General features: G+C 39.1%; 2 protein-coding genes across 5 annotated transcripts in view; one reads left to right on the forward strand and one right to left on the reverse strand.

Annotated features, from left to right (window-relative positions):
• klhl7 (kelch-like family member 7) overlaps positions 1–5,579 on the reverse strand; it is a 35,251-nt gene extending 29,672 nt beyond the window's left edge. The window contains exons 1-2 of one of the 3 annotated variants that reach the window (XM_048606648.1): positions 5,081–5,189; positions 2,841–2,911 (exon numbers count right to left, since the gene is read on the reverse strand). Coding sequence is in view for 1 of the 3 variants with exons in the window: in XM_048606636.1 (XP_048462593.1) it covers positions 5,081–5,203 (123 nt within the window). In the remaining 2 variants the exon portion in view is untranslated. Of the gene's footprint in view, positions 1–2,806; positions 2,912–5,080 lie in introns of all 3 variants that reach the window. The other 2 variants (XM_048606644.1, XM_048606636.1) reach the window with 2 other exon arrangements.
• A 147-nt stretch (positions 5,580–5,726) lies between these two features.
• LOC125485089 overlaps positions 5,727–20,287 on the forward strand; it is a 39,215-nt gene continuing 24,654 nt past the window's right edge. For both annotated transcript variants that reach the window (XM_048606175.1, XM_048606182.1), the window contains exon 1: positions 5,727–6,246. In XM_048606175.1, coding sequence (XP_048462132.1) covers positions 6,190–6,246 — 57 coding nt within the window. In that variant the 5' untranslated portion in view covers positions 5,727–6,189. The remainder of the gene's footprint in view (positions 6,247–20,287) is intronic.

The following is a 20,287-nucleotide window of genomic DNA, read 5'->3' on the forward strand; positions in this document are numbered from 1 at the left end:
ATAAACTGCCGTTTTCCCAGCCACCATCAGTTCTGAGGAAGGGTCACGGGACCCGAAACGTTAACTCTGTTTTCTCCTCCACAGACGCTGCCAGATCTGCTGAGCTTTTCCAGCAACTTTGTTTTTGAAACTAAACAGAAACTGCTGGTAAAACTCAGCAAGTTCGGTAGCATCTGTGGGAAGAAAACAGAGTTTACATTTTGAGTCCGGTGACTCTATCAGAGTTCAGTTAACTCTGCTTTCTCCCCAGAGATGCTGCCAGACCTGCTGAGTTTCACCAGCAATTTCAGATATCCTTTCATTCCCAAAGAAGTAGCACTCCTATCCCAACTCTTTAATATCTTACTTAAACTGACTCCTTCTGGGAATACAGAGACAGTTTTACAACCTCTTTCCAATTCTGATGGCTAAAATCTCCTTTCAATTCTGGCAACTTAAAATTTCTACACAGGCTTCACAGTTTGGAGAATTCACAAACTAAAACCATTCTACAAGAGTGACTGAGATAACAAGGTGTAGAGCTGGATGAACACAAAGGGCAAGCAGCATCAGAGGAGCAGGAAGGCTGACGTTTCGGGCCTAGACCCTTCTTCAGAAAATGAGTGACAAGAATGAGTACAAGAGTGACTGTTCTTCTGCACCGAAAACTTGATTCTTTGCTGGGAGAAACTGTTCTTCTGAATTAAAGTCCAAGCTCAACTAGTTGCCTCTGCTCCACTTTTTCTGTTTATACTGCTCAGTTAACATCGGAATCTGTTAATTAACATCACAGGTATCTTGCTAGACACTTAACTGAAACATGCTTCCTCTGAAACTATGTACTTAGGTCATTGCTTCAAAGGAAGTTCGGATCTCTTTAAAAAAGGAAGTCATTGTCACAAAACTGAAATCAAAATTCACCCATCTCTATTTCAAAAATACATTCCCAATTAATAACATAACATAAAGCTATATCAAAGTAAATCATGTGGTTAACTCATTTCTGTCTACTCTTATATTGCCTTATACTCTTTTAAGGCGAGATGTAAAGTGTGTGAATTATATATTAATATCATGTATTGAGAGTTTGGATTTTGAATAGTGGCATTGAGTTTGGTTTGTGTTTACCAACAGGTTTAATAGGTAACTTGTCAGTATTTCTGGAGCCATGATTTTAAACCAGAGAACAGTGGCACACCTTATGTGATACTGAGAATTTGTTTGTGTTGAGAGAGTTGGGTGATCAAAGTTGGGTAACCATTGAAACGCATTAGCTTGCTTTTGATTTAAAAAGAATTCAGAATTCATTTTTCTCCAGGAAAAACCCTTAGATTGGAAAGCTTTTGGAGCAGTTTGCAGAAGGCCTGGCTGGGACCAGATGGAAGAAAACTGGAGAAAGTAAAAGGAGTTAGTTCAGAATAGTTAGGAAATAGTGTACTTCAGCATAAGGGTTTCAGTATGAAAATTCCAGGAAGTGTTTGGTTAGAACCCCAAAAGGGTTATTTGAAGCTAAAAAAATTAAGAGCAGTTGTGTGGGTAATCAAGGAAAACTCTCAAGACTGGGAATTAAAAGAAGTACAAGTCAAACTTATTGATATGCTAGAGAAGGAAACTCTCTGGTATTGGATTACTCTAAAATGATGTTGCTGGGATAGCTGAGATTTTATTTTTCCCTATGTTTTGACATTTTTCAAACTGTGTTAAACATAAAGAGCTTGGTTTGTTCTATATTATCTTTATTTAGTATAAAGATTTGATTGACTGTTAAAGCAAAATCTGGGGCCTGTTGTACTTATGTCAATTAGAAAGCATCATATTAAATAAAAATCAAAATGTGATCTATCAAGCCAGATTTCAGTCTCGTAACTAACTTGTCCACTAGTTATGTCAGCTAGGATGATAAAGGTCACGTACCGTTATTGTATTCTACATATCATATGAACATTGTAGAGCAATACATTTTGAGGAGGCTTTTTCCTCAGTTAGGTCTTCCCAACAGCTAGTCTTAACTAATACCTCAAGTTAACTTTGGCATTGCCATAGGTTGCATATCGTTACATCAGGAGATGGTGGTGTTAACTTGGCAGTACAGCAACATGAAAGCAACTTTTAAAAACAGGAATGTGAACTGGGCAAGCAATTATTTGAATGACAGCCAGTGATTAGTGGGTACTGTGGGATCATTGCTTGGACCTCAGCTAATTATAATACATATTAATGCTTTAGATGAGGAACAAAATGTAATTTCTCTGTTTGCAGATGACACAAAGCTGAGTGGAAGGGTAATTGTGGGGAGGAAGAAGAGATGCTTCAGTGTGATTTGGACAAGTTGAGTAAGTGGGCAAATGCATGGCAGATGAAGTAGGATGTGGATAAATGTGAGGTTATCAACTTTAACAGCAAAAACAGGAAGGCATATCTGAATGACGACACATTGGGAAAGGGACGGGTGCAATGAGACTGGGTGTCCTTATACACCACTCGGTGAAACGAAGCATGCAAGTGGTGAAGCAGGCAGATGGTATGTTGGTTTTCATAGCAAGAGGATTCAAGTACAGGAGAGGGATAGCTTGCTGAAATTGGACAGGTCTTGGTGAGACCACACCTGGAGTATTGTGTGCAATTGTGGTCTCCTTATCCGAGGAAGGATGATCTGGCTATGGAGGGAATGCGATAATGGTTTACTAGTTCTAAAGAAGGGTCACTGGACCCGAAACCTTAACTCTTATTTCTCTCCACAGATGCTGCCAGACCTGCTGTGATCTTCCAGCAATTTCAGTTTTTTTTTCAGGTTTCCAGCATCTGTAGTTCTTTTGGTTTTTTTTACCAGACTGATTCCTGGGATGGCAGGATTGACGTACGAAGTGAGTCTGGATCAGTTACGGCTATATTCGCTGGCATTCAGAAGAGTGAGGGGTGATCTCTTGGAAGCCTATAAAAAAAAAACACAGGAAGGATGTTCCTGATGACTGGAGAGTCCAGACCAGGGGTCACAGTTTAAGGATACAAAGTCCTTTAGGACTGGGATGAAGAGGAGTTTCTTGACCTCGAGCATGATGACCATGTGGAATTTTGTGCCACAGAAAGTGGTTGAGGCCAAAACATGGAATGGTTTCAATGAGTTAGATATAGTTTGTAGAGCTTAAGGGACAAAAGATATAGGATGAAAGTGGGAACAGGGTACTGAGAGTGATCATCAGCCATGATCATGTCAAAGGGCCTACTCCTGCTCCCGTTTTCCACCTTCACAGAACCAGTCCTAATATCCCAGGATTCTGAATTCCCCTCTCCTACACCATCCCCCCAGCCACATATTAATATGGTAAATCCTGTTATTTTCACTCCCACCAGCACAGGGCATTGGAAGTAATCTTGACATTACCACCTTCGAAGCCCTACTTTTTCATTTTGTCTTAAATCCCTATGTTCTGCTTGCAGGACATCATTCATTTTTTTTATCTATGTTGTTGGTACCAATATATACCCTGACCACTGGCTGTTAACCCTACCACTTAAAGTTCTGCAGCTGCTCCAAGACATCTTTGACTCTAGCACCAAGGAAGCAACATACCATTCTGGAGTTTCTTTTGGGATCACAGAAATACTTGTCCATTCCCATACTTTTGAATACTCTATCACTCTAACCCTGCCATTCTTTTTCCTCCCACCTTGTGTACCACAGCCACTCATGATGCCATGGACTTGGCTTCAGTTGCTATACCCGGAGAAGTTGTCCCTCCCAACAGTATCCAAAATGCTATATCTGTTACAGAGAGGGTAACAGCTATAGGGGACTCCTATACCACCTGCCCTCCTCTCTGTCTTATGGTCACCCATCCCCTTTCTGTCTGTTTGGTCTTTACCTGTGATGTGGCTACCTCACAGAACATGCTTTTCACAATTATCTAATCATAACTCGTGCATGTCAGTGAATTACTTATACAGCTACCCTCACATGTGCACCTCTTTTTTTTTAAAGCTCAGGATCCAACAGAGTTTATAATATCTCGACAGAGTAGGCCACCATGTTGAGCTTGCACAATAACTTGTATCTACGGTTGTGCACCACTATTCAGTCACAAACATTGTCACTTCTTGGTGTCAGGTGTGGCTCAGTTAGTAGCACACACATAATTCAGAAAGTATTTAGTTGGCTACAAAGTGCCTGGAAATGCTAAGGTTGTGATACATGCTACATAAATGCAAATTAATTCCTCCAAAATTTCACAGTCCTCAAACACCCAGATGAGCACATGTCCAACAAGAGTTCCTGAATGAAGCCATCAAATGTAGAAAATCTGCAATCTTTCACCCCAGATGTACTGAGGCTAAATAGAGAGAGAACATGCATTTATATAACAACTGGCATAATTGAGTATCCCAAATAATTTTAAAGCCAATGAAGGACTTTTGAAATTTTCATTATTGAAATGCAAGAAAGGTGTTCAGCAATTTATTTGCAACAAGGTTGCCGTAAACCAGCAAACCAGCTCGGTGAGCCAACCAACCTCAATGCCCACAACCCGAGCTACAAACAGACAGACAATCAGATTATCTGTTTTAATATGGTATTGATTGAGGGATTAATGTTGACCCGGACCAGGAAGACACATCTGTTCTTCAAATCGTGCCTTATATGTTTAAGCAGCAAAGACAGGAGACAGATTTAACAATGATACACTGGTGCCAGTCTACATAAATGTACTTCAATATTACATCATCTTCTGGCTCAGAAGACGTGGTGCTCCCACTGAGCCAAGGTTAATTTTATTACACAACGCCCCATAAATAATTCTTTCTTAAGTAAATTCAACAAAGTGCGCAATGTGCTATATTCCTTCCTAATCATTACAGTTCACCCACATTCTCCAGTACTGTGTTACGTGCACTCTCTGAAGCTTGACAAATCAATTCTGAAAACAGTAGACCTTACTGCATCTTCAAATAGCAATTAGCATTGAAAAATGTCAACTTGCCAGTATAAGCCAGTATTCTTACACTAATGTTTCAAGCGAATGTGCACCACGGGACACCCTCTCTCCTTTATCATACAGCTTAACCTTACTTAACGCTCCAACAAAAATACACATAGAATCCTTACCTGTTTTCGCATGTTGTTCATGACACCCATAAAAGTTGCTAGGAGCTTGGCTTCCTCTCTGGCTGCGAATTTCTTCTCACTTTTCTTCTTGATGGAGCTTTTCTCTGCGCCCACAGACGCCATGACAACATTGAGGGAGACTATGACTCAGGTCAGGTCGGTGCCAGGCCACGCTGACACCAGTGATCAGGGACAATTCAGACACACCGAGAGGATATTTCGATTACGTGTACCTTGAGGGAGTTAAAATGTCACCACGGGGCCTTGGGACAGCTGCGGAGACGTATCGACTGCCGGGTGCATTCGCCCACGCTCCCCAGGGGGAAAATAAGCTGTGAAAGGAAACATCTAATTCTAGCTTTCCGAGGGAACGAGCCGCACCACGGAGCTTTGGTTTGTCACTGCAGGGGGTGCCGGCAGGATTTGGAGTTGTGTTTGCGACAGCAGCAGAAACCCTGTGTCTCCGCCTCCTCAGCCGGACACCAACAACAGGGCAACGAACAAGGCGGACTCTCGGAAAGAGAAAGAAATGTCGAGCTACGAATAAAACCCCTCGTCAGCTGCTCACTGGCGCCCTCTCAGGATGTCCCGACACCGAAGGCAATGCAATTCGAGGCGTCCAGAGCTCTGCTGCCGAAGAGTCGCTTCAACAACCTTCACAAATGCACAGCCCTTTATTTACTTATTTACGGCCGACTTATCCTCCCGCCGCATCTTTCAGAAATCAGTGCATTGGTGCCGAAAAACATCGCCATTTCTTTCTATTTGCATCTGCAGGCTGTCAGGAAGAGGCAAGGATGGACACTCTATCCACGTTGATTTAGCGGAAAGTGACTTGCAATGCAGATTACAATACAGCTTAACACAGTAAAAAACACGAGATGATCTCGAACCACAAAATGGCTAGAAGAGTCAAATTGGTCCCAGGCCGCAGTCTTGGAACAAAAACAGAAGTTGCTGGAAAAGCTCAGCAGGTCTGGCAGCGTTTGTGAAGAAAAAGTCAGAATTAACATTTCGGGTCCGGCGACCCTTCCTCAGAACTGGAAAACGTTTCGTTTTCAGGAGTTGCTGAACATGATCCACAGCTCCCACTCCCCAAATAATACTGGATGAAGATTACAAGAGGAGTTTCGTTCTCGGAGAGTTTGGCGCCCTTGGATGGGCAGGTGAACACTGCAGTTTTTAAATATGAAACAATAGATGTCATTTGCAGGGATGCGAATACAGTAGTATATTTGGATCATCATGGTATCTGGGAGATGATAACGCTGTACTAACTGCCAGGAAAGTGAAGGGTTAATTTCCACAAGGGTACTCCTGATCGTCCATCCTAACTTTGGCAGGAAACCTGTGGAAACCCAGAGAATGATCTCCAAAATGCGATCACCCAAAAGACTGCGAGACATTCATTCTATGACACAGAGTTTGTATAGAAAGAGATGACAGAATTTACAAGTGATATTTAATGCAGGCAAAGGGAGTGTCATCGAATACAAGAGTAAACAGGTTAAGATGGAGCTGTATATAACATTAGTTAAGCCACAGCTGGAGTACTGCGTGTAGTTCCAGTTGCCACTCTATAGGAAGGATGTGATTGCACTAGAGAGGGTGCAGAAGAGATTCATCAAGGTGTTTTGTCGGCTGGAGTGATTCCGCAATGAAGAGAAATTAGATAAGTTGGGATTGCTTTCCTTTAAGCAGAGAAAGCTGAAAGGGGATCTGATTGAGGTGTACAAACTTCTGACGGGTATAGATAGGGTAGATAGATAGAAACTTTTCCCCTTGTAGAGGGATTAATAACTGGGGGCATGGTTTTAAGGTAAAGAGAAGATGGTTTAGAGGATTTTGAGGAAATATTTTTCATCCAGAGGTTTGTGTTCACTGCTTAAAAGGGTGATAGATGTAGAAACCATCAAGATATATAAGAACTATTTCGATGAAGACTTGAAACACCATAGAACAAAACAAGAGGTTAAGTGCTAGAAAATGGGGCTAGGAAAGATGGATGTTTGGTGACCAGTGTTAACATGAAGGGCTGAAGGACCTCTTTCCAGGCTGTTAAAACTCCATGATGATGACATTACCGTCCTTCAGGAAGATCTGTCAAATTAAGTGTCTATTAAGATGTCTCTTTTGTCACGTGGTTTTGTGCCCACACCTAAGAGTTGGGACTCAAGACAAACTGGTTGAGGAGAGGGCAAGGTCAAGAACTGTTTTCTTATACTTCTTTAGAACACAGTTTATTGCCTATTAATACTAACTACTCTTGTACATGGTCATCTACAATATACCAGGCTCAAAACTATTCAGTACATGTGTTTCTCCCTATATATCTCACACATGCATATCTCTAACCAGCTCTGCCAACACTGTGGTATTTATGCCTAATGAGGAGCATCTCCATGACATCATCACACATTGCTCCAGGGTCCATAAGTCCTTACACAACCTGAGCAATGTCAGGCTTTTCCCAGATCTCTGGAATCAGAAATCCCACCCTCAGGGTCTACTGCTGTTGTATGTTGTGGATCACATCAGGGATAGACAGGGTAAAGGCAAGTAAGATGGTTCCTCTGGTTGGTGAGTCTACAACAGGAGAACAATTTAGAAATAAGGAGCTTTCCATTTAGGACCAAGATGAGGCAAAATTGTTTTACTCAGTGTTGTGAAGGACTATGAAAGCTCAATCTCTGAGTATGTTTAAAGTAGAGGTTAATAGATTTCTAATTGCCACTGGTGTAAAGGGTTATAGGGATAGTGGGTGGTGCTGAAGTATTCGATCAGCTATGAGTGTAATAAATGACAGAGTAGACTCAATGGGCTGAATAACCTATTTCTGTTTCTATGTTCCTAAAGAATGGTGGCGGCTAAGGTGAGATGTGGGTGATAGCTGGGATTTGGTAACAGAAGAACAAGATGATGATTAATCAAGTTTATTCACATAAAACTATTCATTTAATTAGTTTATAGTAAAATAACTGACAAATCTAAACTATACTTAAAGAATGCTGCTTCATGATTAAATCTTGCCTGCTGAATTGCAGTGCTTGAAATTTCTCAAACAGTGCAGAACAAGTACCCTTTAACATCAAATTGCTGCCTTCATCAAAATGATTGATTTTTTCAAAAGCTGGAAGTAGGTAGATTAAAGGGAATGTTTCATGTATATTATTTGATCTTGATGCCATAACTTATTAAAGTGATACAGTTGATATATTTACACAAAATGAAAGATCAAGAGTTGGGTAATTACTGCAATAGCTTCTGCAGATGTACATTGTTATAAAACCAGAAATTCTTAAGAATATGTAAGATAAGTATTATGAAGACCATATATTAAAATATGGTGGTTGATCTCTAAAATGTTCAAAAATCCTGCATACTCCGTTTGTGTAGTGTATAAGTGTTTTGCAGAAAGAATAAGATAAAGATCCAGAAAAGGCCTTTCAGCTTACTGATACTTGAAAATATTGTATCCTACCTTTCACGGCTGAAAATCCTACATTTCGAACACTTCTAATGCTTGCAAGTCTGCCACCATTCTTGTAAGATTATTTTGGATAATTTCTCTTCAGTTGATATTCCTTGTATGCTGCCTTAAATCTGTCAGTGATTTATAGAATTCTACTTGAACAAACATGATTTACTCCTAAGAAGTTATTTGCATTTATCCAATGGAATCCTTTAAACATTCAACATAAGAGTTACTGTCTGTTTGCTCTCCTGAATCTACAGTAAATGCATTTCCAAAGTTTTTTTCTCAAATTTCATCTTTATGTAACAATTCATCATGATCTTCCCCACAATAATTCTAAAATTATTAATATGTTTCCTACTTGTCAACAGGGTCTACATGTCAAAAGCACTTGATTTGTTGTAAGTGCTTTGAGATATCTTGACATTTTGAAAGGTGCTAAGTAAATGCAAATCTGTTTTTTTTTGATATTGAACGTCCCTTTTATAGCATGGCAACAAGAAATAAATGCCATGTAGTCTTACTTGTAGATTGGACAGCCTGACTGAGCATAGTTTCTGTGGACTTGTAATATTTTTGATTATGATTATAATTCTTTTGTTACTGCATGTTTAGACAGCATTAGAACAGTCATTCCTACTAGATCCTTTTCTGTGTCACAGAAACATTTTGCAAATGTTTGATTCTTGCAACATACATCACATACAAATGTCTCATGCAAAACCTTGTCAAACAACAAACAGCTTCTGGAAATCTAAGTGAACTATAATAAGAGCAATTCCCCTGTCTACTTCATCCATAATATAGTCAGCACAGATCCCTGCAGGACTCTACTCCTCATGTCCTGACAGTGCTAATCAGAAATAGACTCATTTATGCATACTATCTGTTTTCAGCCAGCCAACCAATCTTCTATCCATGCTAATATGTTACCCCTACTCCAAACCTCCCGCTTTGTGCAATAACCTTTTTATATGGCACTTTGTAAAATCCTAACTTGAAATCCATGTATAGTAAGCTTGTTCTGGATTTCCCTCCAACTGAATGAAATAGAACAAGCACCTCTGTAAACAATCACTGCTCAAAAGAGCCTAGTAACAAACAGTTATGTCATTAGTCATGTGATATACAGAAGGTCTTGCTTTAAAAACTTTCCAATGTCCACGTGAAATTTCAATGACCTCATTTAAAGAAATCACTGCAGGAATTTTCTCGAACATAAATCCATTTTCCACAATCCTTCAAAAATGAATTCCTCAGCAATATTAAATGCAAAGCATCTTCATAACACACTTACAAGGTACTTAATTAGCAGTAAAACATTCTGAGCCATCCTAAGTTTGGGTAAAGTGCAATTGACAATGTTTCAGATGGAAAAGCTGAAGACATCTTGTTCCCTTCAATCATCAGAAACCAAACTTATTAGCAAACAAATCAGATATTGTTAAAATAAAATAAAAGTGGCAAGATTAAAATCCTGATTTTTCTAATGTTGGAAAACATTTCAGTAAATTGACAGTCAAACTTAATGCTTTGAAAGTTTTCAGGGTTTTGTTTTCCACACCCATCTCTGACAAAGTCAGTCACTGTACCATCAGGAAGAAGAGTAACCTTTATCATTCATTGACCACTGCACATGGAATAGCAGTCAAACATTTCCCAAATGCCTGTAAATGTGCCCATTACATCTACATAGTACCTTTGAAGAAAGCCTTTACCTCCTCCAATGCTTCTTTTTTGAATGGTCCTCTACAGTTTTTAAATTCCCTTTTTAAGATACGACCAGAGTATTCAACGGACTTTTTTTTTGTGATATGCACGATTCAACTTATGGCATCTAAAGATTCTCTTCTGTGCCTTTCTGTTGGTTCTTTCTTAGTCAAATTCTAGTCTGCAGTGCAACCTGGGTAGACCCATCCCTGAGTTAACTCAGAATTTTGATACAGTTGAAGCCAGAGAGAATCCTATTTGGAACATTTAATCAATTGAATTAATTATTATTGAGGCTTCCCTTGTTTCAGTTTAGACTGCTCTTTGGCTCACAAGATGTTGAAATACATGGGCATAAATTGCAATTCAATGTACTTTGTCACCAGTCATCATGCAGGGAAAGAGGTAAAAGTTTTCCATTCTGGGAGATGCCCAGTCAATCTGAGAGATTTAGCAATCCTACCTTCACCTGAGTAAGTAAGTCATTCAAACTGGTCAAGAACTCAAATTATACATTCCAATGATAAATTTAAAATAATCCAAGAATATTTTATTTGTGTTCCCTTTGCTGTCTTCACAACGAGAGCTTTTCCTCCCCACTTCTTACATTAGTTTTGAGCTTTATTTTTTATATCACTATGTTTTTCTAAATTTCAAGCCCTCTATTCAACTTACAGCTTTTTTTAATAATGTGATTCTCCATAATTTTCACAAATTGCACATGTTGACTGCCTTTTATACCCTTACTCAAAGTCCCCAGATGGTGCTTCTCTTTGCATAGTGACTGACTCAGCTGCCTTCCATCTCTGAGAAATGGTCTGGCAGATTTTAAAGGTGCCCTTTCTTTTTCTCAATTCGGATGTCGCTATGAAATTCCAGCTAATTTACTTCCATCCATAAAGTATGAGTTCATTGAAATTTTATGCTACAGTTGATCATTTGAAAATTGACTATGTCTAATGTTTGATTTTTAACTGTCTTATTTTTAACTAGTTTTCTTAAATTAAGGTAAAGTATGAATAGAATGGATGGTGAGTTCCTTTTGGATTATTTTGAAGCTTGTAAAGCCAACGCATTAACGCAGTCGTGACATTGCTTCACATGAGGTAATTGGTTTTATTGCCTCAAAATCGGAACTAACTTTATATGTGCTGTATAAGTGAAAGAACAAGTGCCAACAGCCAATGGAGACAGTGAATGTTAGTCTGTGTAGGCTTCAGCTGTTAATCTACAGAATAGGCATGCACAATGTAAATATGCAAAGATGCGATCTATAAATAGCTTAGTTTACATACTTAGGGATTCTGTGAGTTTGTCAAAAGGTATTTAATCCAGGAGCTCTACAGGTGCGAATTCTAAAGATTTCAGACTAAACCTTAGAATATGTTGGCAATTATATTTTATTTAAGAAATATAATATTATTCTGCAATTAGCATACCATTAATTACAACTGTTATCGCAGCAAATGCTCTGATCATTTATAAAACATGGTGAAATAATGCTTCTTTATTGACTCACAATGACCAAGGTGGCTTGGCAAACCATTCAATTTTAAGAAATCGTCATTAGTTTAAAAATAGGAAATGCTTGCCTCAGGATCAAACTTAGACAATATTGGCCTAGCTAACCCTGTAAATTTGATAGCTTCCGCTGTCATTATTGTGCTTGCAGCATCTGTCTCACAGGAAAAGACAAATGCAAAGTATTCATTTAATGCCTGAGTCATGCCTCTTGCTTTTTGATCCTTAATTGGCCATACTCCTTCTTTTATCATCCTTTTACTGTAGATTTATCAAAGATACATTAAAAGCATTTCTTACTCCTATAATCTCCACCATCAAACCCAGCATTATTATCTGAATACCAACACCGTCAGGGTCTTCTTCAAATCACATTTTCTTGAATATGGCCTTGTATGTATCAGCTTTGGCATTACTCGTGCCTCTGAATCAGAAAATGTTGTGTTGCAAGTCTCATTTTCGGGCACAAGCACAAAGGTCCAGATTTATTCTAGTGTAGAATGATCCTGTCACCTCTCCCATGTGGTTGTGAAAGATCCCACACAACCATTTTGCTTAATAGCAGACAAGGTAATCCCAAAGTCCCACCTAATAGTTATTCTTCAATCAACATCATAACAATAGATTATCTACATATTATCTCATTACTGGTTTTTGGAACTTGCTGTGTGAAAGTTAGCTGCTGCATTTCCTACAGTGCATACGCTTCAAAAGTACTTGATTAGATGTAAAGCAATTTGTGATATTTTGTAACCATGAAAGACAAATGTAAACGAAAGACATTCTTGCCCATCTAATTACATTACGTGTGCAACTTCAGCATATGGACTTTTTTAAATACAGGTCAAAGAGCACATCATCTCTGTCCCAAGACAACTAGTGGTGGCTGATAAGTGCTACTTCATCATGGTGACTCACATCCTGATAGCAATTTTTGCTTTAAGTTGACAATTTCTACAACTTTTCATATTGCCTAAAAAAGTCAACATAAACAGAGATTAAATTTCATGTCTCCGTTTCTGACCCTCCAGTCTGTCAGCACCCAGAATGATACATGCAGTGTTTTCCTGATTGAATGGCAAGCACACATATAAGTGATCTGGGTTTTAGCTCTTAGCACATATTTTGGCAATGACAAGTTTGTTATTTCAAAACTTCTGTGTGAATACATTGAGCTTTAATTACAGAAAGCTGAATGTATTGTGGGACAAGTATTCTCCTGCCAAGCTGCTACTTTTATCTGCAGTTCACAGCAATGTTGATTGGATTGGCAGACCTGTCATTGAAACATTCAGTTGTATGCTGATTTAGAATTGGCCTATTCTTCATAAATTTCTTGGAGGCCTGCTGCTTTAAGAAGTTCAAAATTTGTTTCCTCTTCAGGTCTTTGCACAATTTTTTTTGCTGCTGTTGGCAAGGGTTTGGGTTCAGTATTAATTTGACTACATGACTATGCAGGTTTCATAGTGCAATTTAAAGATAGGACAAGCTGTTCACTACTTCAATTATCTTTAGTTCCTAAAGGTAAAAAAAAGCAAAAAGAAAATTTATGCTTTACGTGATGCTGGAAACTGTTCAAGAGCAACACACAAGAACAATGCACTTTTTGATTTTGACTTACCTATGCTGAATTTTGAAACAAGGGGAAAAACAAAGGAAATCCTATACAGATAGAAAATCCTGTAAAAGGACAGGGGCAGTTTATGCATGGCAAACCCAACCATTTTAGGTAGGGAAACACAAAATGGGATGTATTTAATTTCAAATATTCAGTAACCTGTGCTAACTGAGAATTTGAACTTGCATGTGAAGTAATTTATCTTGCCAAATCATATCATAGTAGATAGCCTTGTGACAATTAAGTGGCCAAAACGGATGATATGTGCAAGCCATGAAAAGTTGTATGGTCTGTATGGTATAAACTACTTCAGATATCATTATATTGTAATGGTTGATTGCCACAAATCAAAATAGTGCTGTGCCACTGTGTGTTCTTCCTTGTCTTGGATGAGAGATGAATTTTTGTATTTGGGATCTTTCACAACCCAAATTCAGCTTTGATGCCATGCAGAGGCACCAAGTGAATTGTACGGGAAGGAAGGTTGCTCTCCTGCACTTTCAAGCAACCAACTTCTCCCTGCCATTTAGGCAAGAAGAGATCACTCTCTCAGTTATGTGACTATAATATGAACCAAAGTAAATGGAAATATCATTTTACAAAGAGATTCTCAGCGGCAAAAGTGTATATCCCCATCTACCCTGGGAATATAAATGCTTTCTTTTGTTTTTATTCATTCATGGGATGTGAGCATCAATGGCTGGCCAGCATTTATTGTCCATTCCTAGTTTCCCTTGAGAAAGTGGTGATGAGTCTGTAGGTCATCTATTTACTCTATGAGAAATTCTGCCAGAGTGTGCAATCTGCATTTCAGAAATTGCATTGAAAACTCAAATGCTGTGTGTTGTCTGAGAGCTAAAATTTTGCAGTAAGTTTAGGATTATCCCATAAAAATTAAAATCAATAATTCAAAACAAAAACAGAAGTTGCTGGAAAAGCTCAGCAGGTCTGGTAGTATCTGTGAAAAGAAATCAGTTAATGTTTTGGATCCGATAACCATGTTAGAATTCAAAGGTACTCAAAAATCTCCTAACTTGAAAGAAAAGTCATGGAAAGTTACTTTTCAATTTTTTTTTATAATTCACTTGTGGGACATGTTCATTACTGGCTGGCGAGCATTTTTGGTGTCCGTCCCTAGTTGCCCTTGAGAATGTGGTGGTGAGCTGCCTTCTTGAACCGCTGCAGTCCATGTGCTGTTATTTGACCCACAATGCCCTTTCTTTTGCCACATCTGAATAGATGTTTGTTGTAAAGGAATAGATGACATTCTGTTCAAGTCTGAATTTTGCTTCCAAACAACTGAAGCTTCCCTATGTTGTCCTTCTCAGTCCCTCCACCTCTCATATTTTCTACTCCTGTACCCTCTTTTCTGCACTTGCTCCACACTATCACAGTGCTCTGCTCTGTCCTCACCTGGCAAATTCTGCAATTAAAATTGACAAACATAAATTGAGAAAAATACGATGCATGATGTTGGACTTGCACATTTGGGTTTTGGTTTCAATCTAAATGAAATGTTCTTCCCTAAATACTGCATGGATTCTATGTGAAAAATTCTTTGCAGCTTCAATTCATATTCAAATGTAGAGGACTCCATTGTTCTAAACAGCAAAATGTGTCCATACTGGCATGAGGGAAAATAAATGTTCTATTGCCAAAGTACTGACGTTCTCATCATGGAATGACCATGAAGTCTCACTGAAAAAGACCATATTGATGGTGCTTGCCTTATTAATTTGAAACATTGACTGGACACCCTAATCTATTGCCACAAGAACATTTACTCCATGTTCTTTTCGTGTGGATAAATAGAATTACCCCAAATTAAGATAGAGCAGAAATGATGATGAAATAAATTATTTAATGTTACATTACTGGTCCTTGAATGACGTGGGCAATGACAAGGCAGTTGGGAAAATGATGCAAGATCAGAAAAATAAGATACTTTACAGTGCGAAAAAATTTTCACCCTAGGTTTTAATAGCAAAGCAGAATCCAACTGGGTTTCACATATGATATTTTTAAATTGAATTGCATAGAATCTACAGCACATAAACAGGCCATTCATTCCAACAGGTCTAGGCCAAGGTTTACGCTCTTCACAAGCCTCCTTCAATCTTACTTCATCTTATATCAACAAGGTCTTCATCCTTGATCTGAGCCTGAACTTTGGTTAAGAGAAAAGCCATCTAACGAAAAACATTGGAGGCTGAAACATACTTATTTTTTAGCTAAGTCTGAATTGCTTCAAGTTTTCTGGCAGGTTTTTTTGACACAAGGCCAAACGAGTTCTCTCAACTCAGTGGGCTGAATTTTACCAAAATGAACTAAGTGTCGATTTTGGCGGATTTCTTTCAATGAGCCCAACCAGGTTTACTCATGCAATTCTGTGCTGCTTACCTCATTATATATGCACCAGACCTCTCTGTGGTGCTCACTTGCTATCTTGCACTCACCAGAAACTGTGCAGCAGGTCAATCGCTCCCAGCCATGAATAGCCCTTCACAATGTGCGTAGTAAGAGGAAAACAGAAAAGCAAAGCTTCATGGAGATGGCACAGGTGACATTTCATTGTAAATAGAAACTCACGTTCAAAAATGTATTGCCACTTTACATCATCACCTGCCTGATCACTTGGCATTGCAACTGCAAAGACAAAAATCAAGCTACACAGGCTACCTGTCCTTATTGCCCAACCAATTTGAACCTTGTCTATGAGAGTACTACTCTTTGCTGAGCACTCAGCAAGGCATAAGATCTTGTCATTCAAGACTGACCTTGGCCCACCACCTGCCTGACTTGGATGGACAGCCCTGACTGAAGAGTGACCATATCTCTGACCAATTTCTGTTTAGCTCCTGACTGCCTAATCACTTGGCCGGTTGCACTGGATCTGCAGGACTGACCGTGGCTCACCTCCCTGACTGCAATGACATAGAACCTCGATCCGATGCTGAATATTGGGGACTTCTGCTTTGTTTAGCAGTTCAATCGTTTTCCTGTCCGCAGAGCTTTTTATGAATTTTCAGTTCATGTAGCACCATTTCACATGGTCCTTGTCCCATGCCAGTTGACTCCTGGCACACTGTACCACCTGATCTTGCCTCCCACATTCACTGGCATATCTCAGTGAGAATAGCAATATGCAACAAGGACTACTGGTGAGTTTGGTCTCATTGTTTGAAAGGTGAATCATGGGGGTATTGCTCCAAGAGAGTGAAGAGTACACTGATGCCATGGTGAGCAAGGAATGAAAGGGATGATCTGTGTTGTCTTCTTTGCCCTGCTGAGGCTGTGGAACTACTTGCAGTACTATTATGGTAGGCAATGAAGGTGCCATTTCTCTTCAGGCAGCCCACTTGATAATTATGGTAGAATTGATGGCACATACTCACTTTAATGTTGTGAGGCAGACCAGGGCAATGACCCAGTTACTACACCAGCCTTAGTTGGTCAAATAGATAGAGAGCTCCCATTTGTCCTACCATTAATGTTCTCACTGAGGACTTGGAGGTTTAACAGAATAACATTTTTTCTCTGTAATGATGCCTGGTCCTCTGGGCACAATGCGACACAATTGGTTCTTGAATATTCATAATTCTGCCCATGTGTCATCAAGATATGTGGAAGTCATGTAGTGAAATAATTTGTGAAAGAAATGAAAGAACAAAGCAATGTTCCTGCCTTATCTCCCAGTACCCAATGTTATGCTGAATAGTGCAAGCTGAACAAAAGTTTTTAACACACTGGAGATTCCCGCTAGTTTAGCTGTAAGCATAAGTTTTATACCATTGGACACACAAACGAACATGGCCAGGAAATCAACATATATCTCTTATAAGCAGTGGAAACATAATGACAGTTTAAAAATGTTGTAAATCATATTGAGGAAATTTTGGTATGATCAAGTTTCAGGTAAACAGTGAGAGTGACTGAGTGGGGAGTGGTCTTGGGTATTATAGAAGAAGAAGAAAACACTTGCAGGAGCAGGGTGGGAGGGTGAGGTAAGAGTGGCGGTAGTGGCTAATACTCTATTTTAGAAGAAGTCAGCTTTTTATTCAATCATTGTGGAGATTCTTGAATCTGATGGAGAATTTATGGAGAGAACAGCTGACCACCTTGATACACGACTGAGCCATTGATTTAAATCAAAAGTATGCTTGAGGTGTTGCAGAGTGAGTTCAAAGTTAGGCACCAAACTGAAAAACAAAAATTCAAGGGTGCTAATCTCCAGATTGTATCCTGTGCCAGTGGTGGACAGGTGTCAAACTGAAAGATTAAGGAAGGAACAGTGCAAGGCTGTAGAGGAAAGGCTTCACTTTCTTGGGTACTGCAGCAAGTTTTGTTACAAGGAAAGATTTCACTATAGCAAATGTTTCTACTTAAATGAAAACAGCACAAACATTCTTGTGGATAAAGTGAAAAACAGTGGAAAGTAAGGAAGTTAATACTGCAGCGAGTGAGAATAATCTGAGAGATCTGAGTTATAAAGAGAGGCTGGATAGGCTGGGACTTTTTTCACTGGAGGGTGGGAGGTTGATGGGTGACCTTATAGAGGTTTATAAAATCATGAGAAGCATAGATAAAGTAAGTAGCAAAGGCTTTTTCCCTCTAAAGTGGGGAGTTCAAAACTACGGGCTTTTCTTTTGGTGAGAGGAGAAAGATTTAAAAGGAACCTAGAGTCAACCTTTTCACACAGAGGGTGGTTCATGTGTGGAATGAACAGCCAGAGGAAGTGGTAGATGCAGGTACGGTTACAACATTTAAAAGATATTTGGACAGGTACATGAATAGGAAAGGCTTAGAAGCATAAGGGCCAAATGCAGACAAATGGGCCTCGTTTAGCTTGGGAAACCTGGACAAATTGGACTAAAGGGTCTGTTTCCATACTGTATGACTCTATGACTCTATTTGACAGTAATGCACTCACCAGAGAGCCAGAAATGCTGGGTGATCCCAGGCCAAGGGTGAGTATGGCAGAATGGGAGTTGTGGTGCAAGTCAGAAAATTTTAGGCTACCGAAGCTACCTAGACTATTTTGTCTGATTCTTTGTTTTTTTTAATGTCTATTTGCTTTCTTTTCTCCTTTCATTGTGACTATTGCAATGGCATTCACAAATCTAAACATAAATGCATACAATTGTTTGATTATTCTTGTCAGACAATTTTGGTGAATTATTCAGCAGAAATTCAAAATTCTTCCTTTGTTGATTTCATATTCTGCTGTTTCTGGCAAAATTGCTAATGCATGTGGCAGTATGTGGCATATACATGCATTTAAACTCAAATATTTGCAAATATAACAACAGCCACTGTGTATGAAAATAATTATTTGCATGTAAAGTCTTATGAAATGTTTCTGAGTAAAATGATTGAGGACTATATAAATGTAAGTTTTCTTTGAAATGTGTTATTTGGAAATGCTTGCTTTGAATTTATGTGGAGGTCCCTTCTTCCAGCCCATTCCAGGCCCCTAAATTGGAACAGAATCAGCTCAGTAAACTGCAGTAAATGTTTTTGTTCTCTGTCTCCCTTCATACTGACCTGTTTTCTCAAATAACTCATAGGGCATATTTAATAGTTGCCGTAGCTAACCAAAATTAAACAAAAAACAGAGGTATTGATGATTAAATCATGCTGTATGTTAAATATTCAGTATTATAAGCATATTTGGAAAAAACAGATAATCTTTTTCATACTTACTACCCCTGATAATTTTCTTCATTGACTTGGCTCCGCCCATTTCAGTAACTGTACCAACTATTTGTTTGTTAACCACCATGGTGACTTTATCTATATTTTTAGAAAATTTGCAATGAAAAACAAATTGAATACTACTAAGAACAAGAAATAAAAAAAAAAGCTGAGTACATTCACTCTCTATTTCATAAATCAGAACTTTTTTTGATTTAGGAAGGAAATGTATTTTCTTATTTTTTTCTTTCTTACTGTTATGGAACAGACTAAACATCAACCCCCCTCCACCGCCCCGCAAAATATATTAAGAAAATGGCTTAGCCCCTAACTTTTTCTTATTTTAAAGGTAAGTTTAAGGCATTGTGTTCCGGATGCAACTCAATTGGTCAAACTGCTCGACCTTAAGCAAAACACACTTTATTTTTATACTACAGTTAAAATACAGACAAAATTTTTAAAAGGCTTAACTGTAATTCGATCAAAATGCTTAACAAAATAATTTATATGTTATATAGAACTAAATAACTGTTCCAATATAGTAACATTCTATAAACACATCCTTGGCAAAAGGCGAATTCAGTAAAATAGATTGTCTCACGTACAATTCTAGTAGCAGGAACAGAATCCTAGCTTTTAGTTGTAACAGAGAGAGGAACACAGCTTCCACATCCAGCTTCAAGACCCCAGCAACTGCAGAAAGCTAAAACTAAAAAGTGTGGTTCCGTGGGAGCCTGACCTCACCCATTCAGGCTGCTTCTATTGTTCCAACTTTAAAAATACCAATGGGGGTGGCCATGGGTACCCACACGGGCCCAAGCTATGCCTGCCTCTTTGTAAGTTACATGGAACAATCCCTCTTCCGTAGCTACACTGGCCCTAAACCCCGTCTCTTCCTCCGTTACATTGATGACTGTATCGGTGCCGCCTCGTGCTCCCACGAGGAGCTCGAACAGTTCATCCACTTCACCAACACCTTCCACCCCAATCTTAAGTTCACCTGGACCATCTCTGATACCTCTCTCTCCTTCCTGGACCTCTCTGTTTCCATCTCTGGCAACCACCCAGAAACCGATATCCATTTCAAGCCCACCGACTCCCACAGCTGCCTAGAATACACCTCCTCCCACCCACCTTCCTGCAAAAATGCCATCCCCTATTCCCAATTCCTTCGCCTCTGCTGCATCTG

The sequence above is a fragment of the Rhincodon typus genome, chromosome 2, assembly GCF_021869965.1.
Source record: "Rhincodon typus isolate 14 chromosome 2, sRhiTyp1.1, whole genome shotgun sequence".
Lineage (NCBI taxonomy): Eukaryota > Metazoa > Chordata > Chondrichthyes > Orectolobiformes > Rhincodontidae > Rhincodon > Rhincodon typus.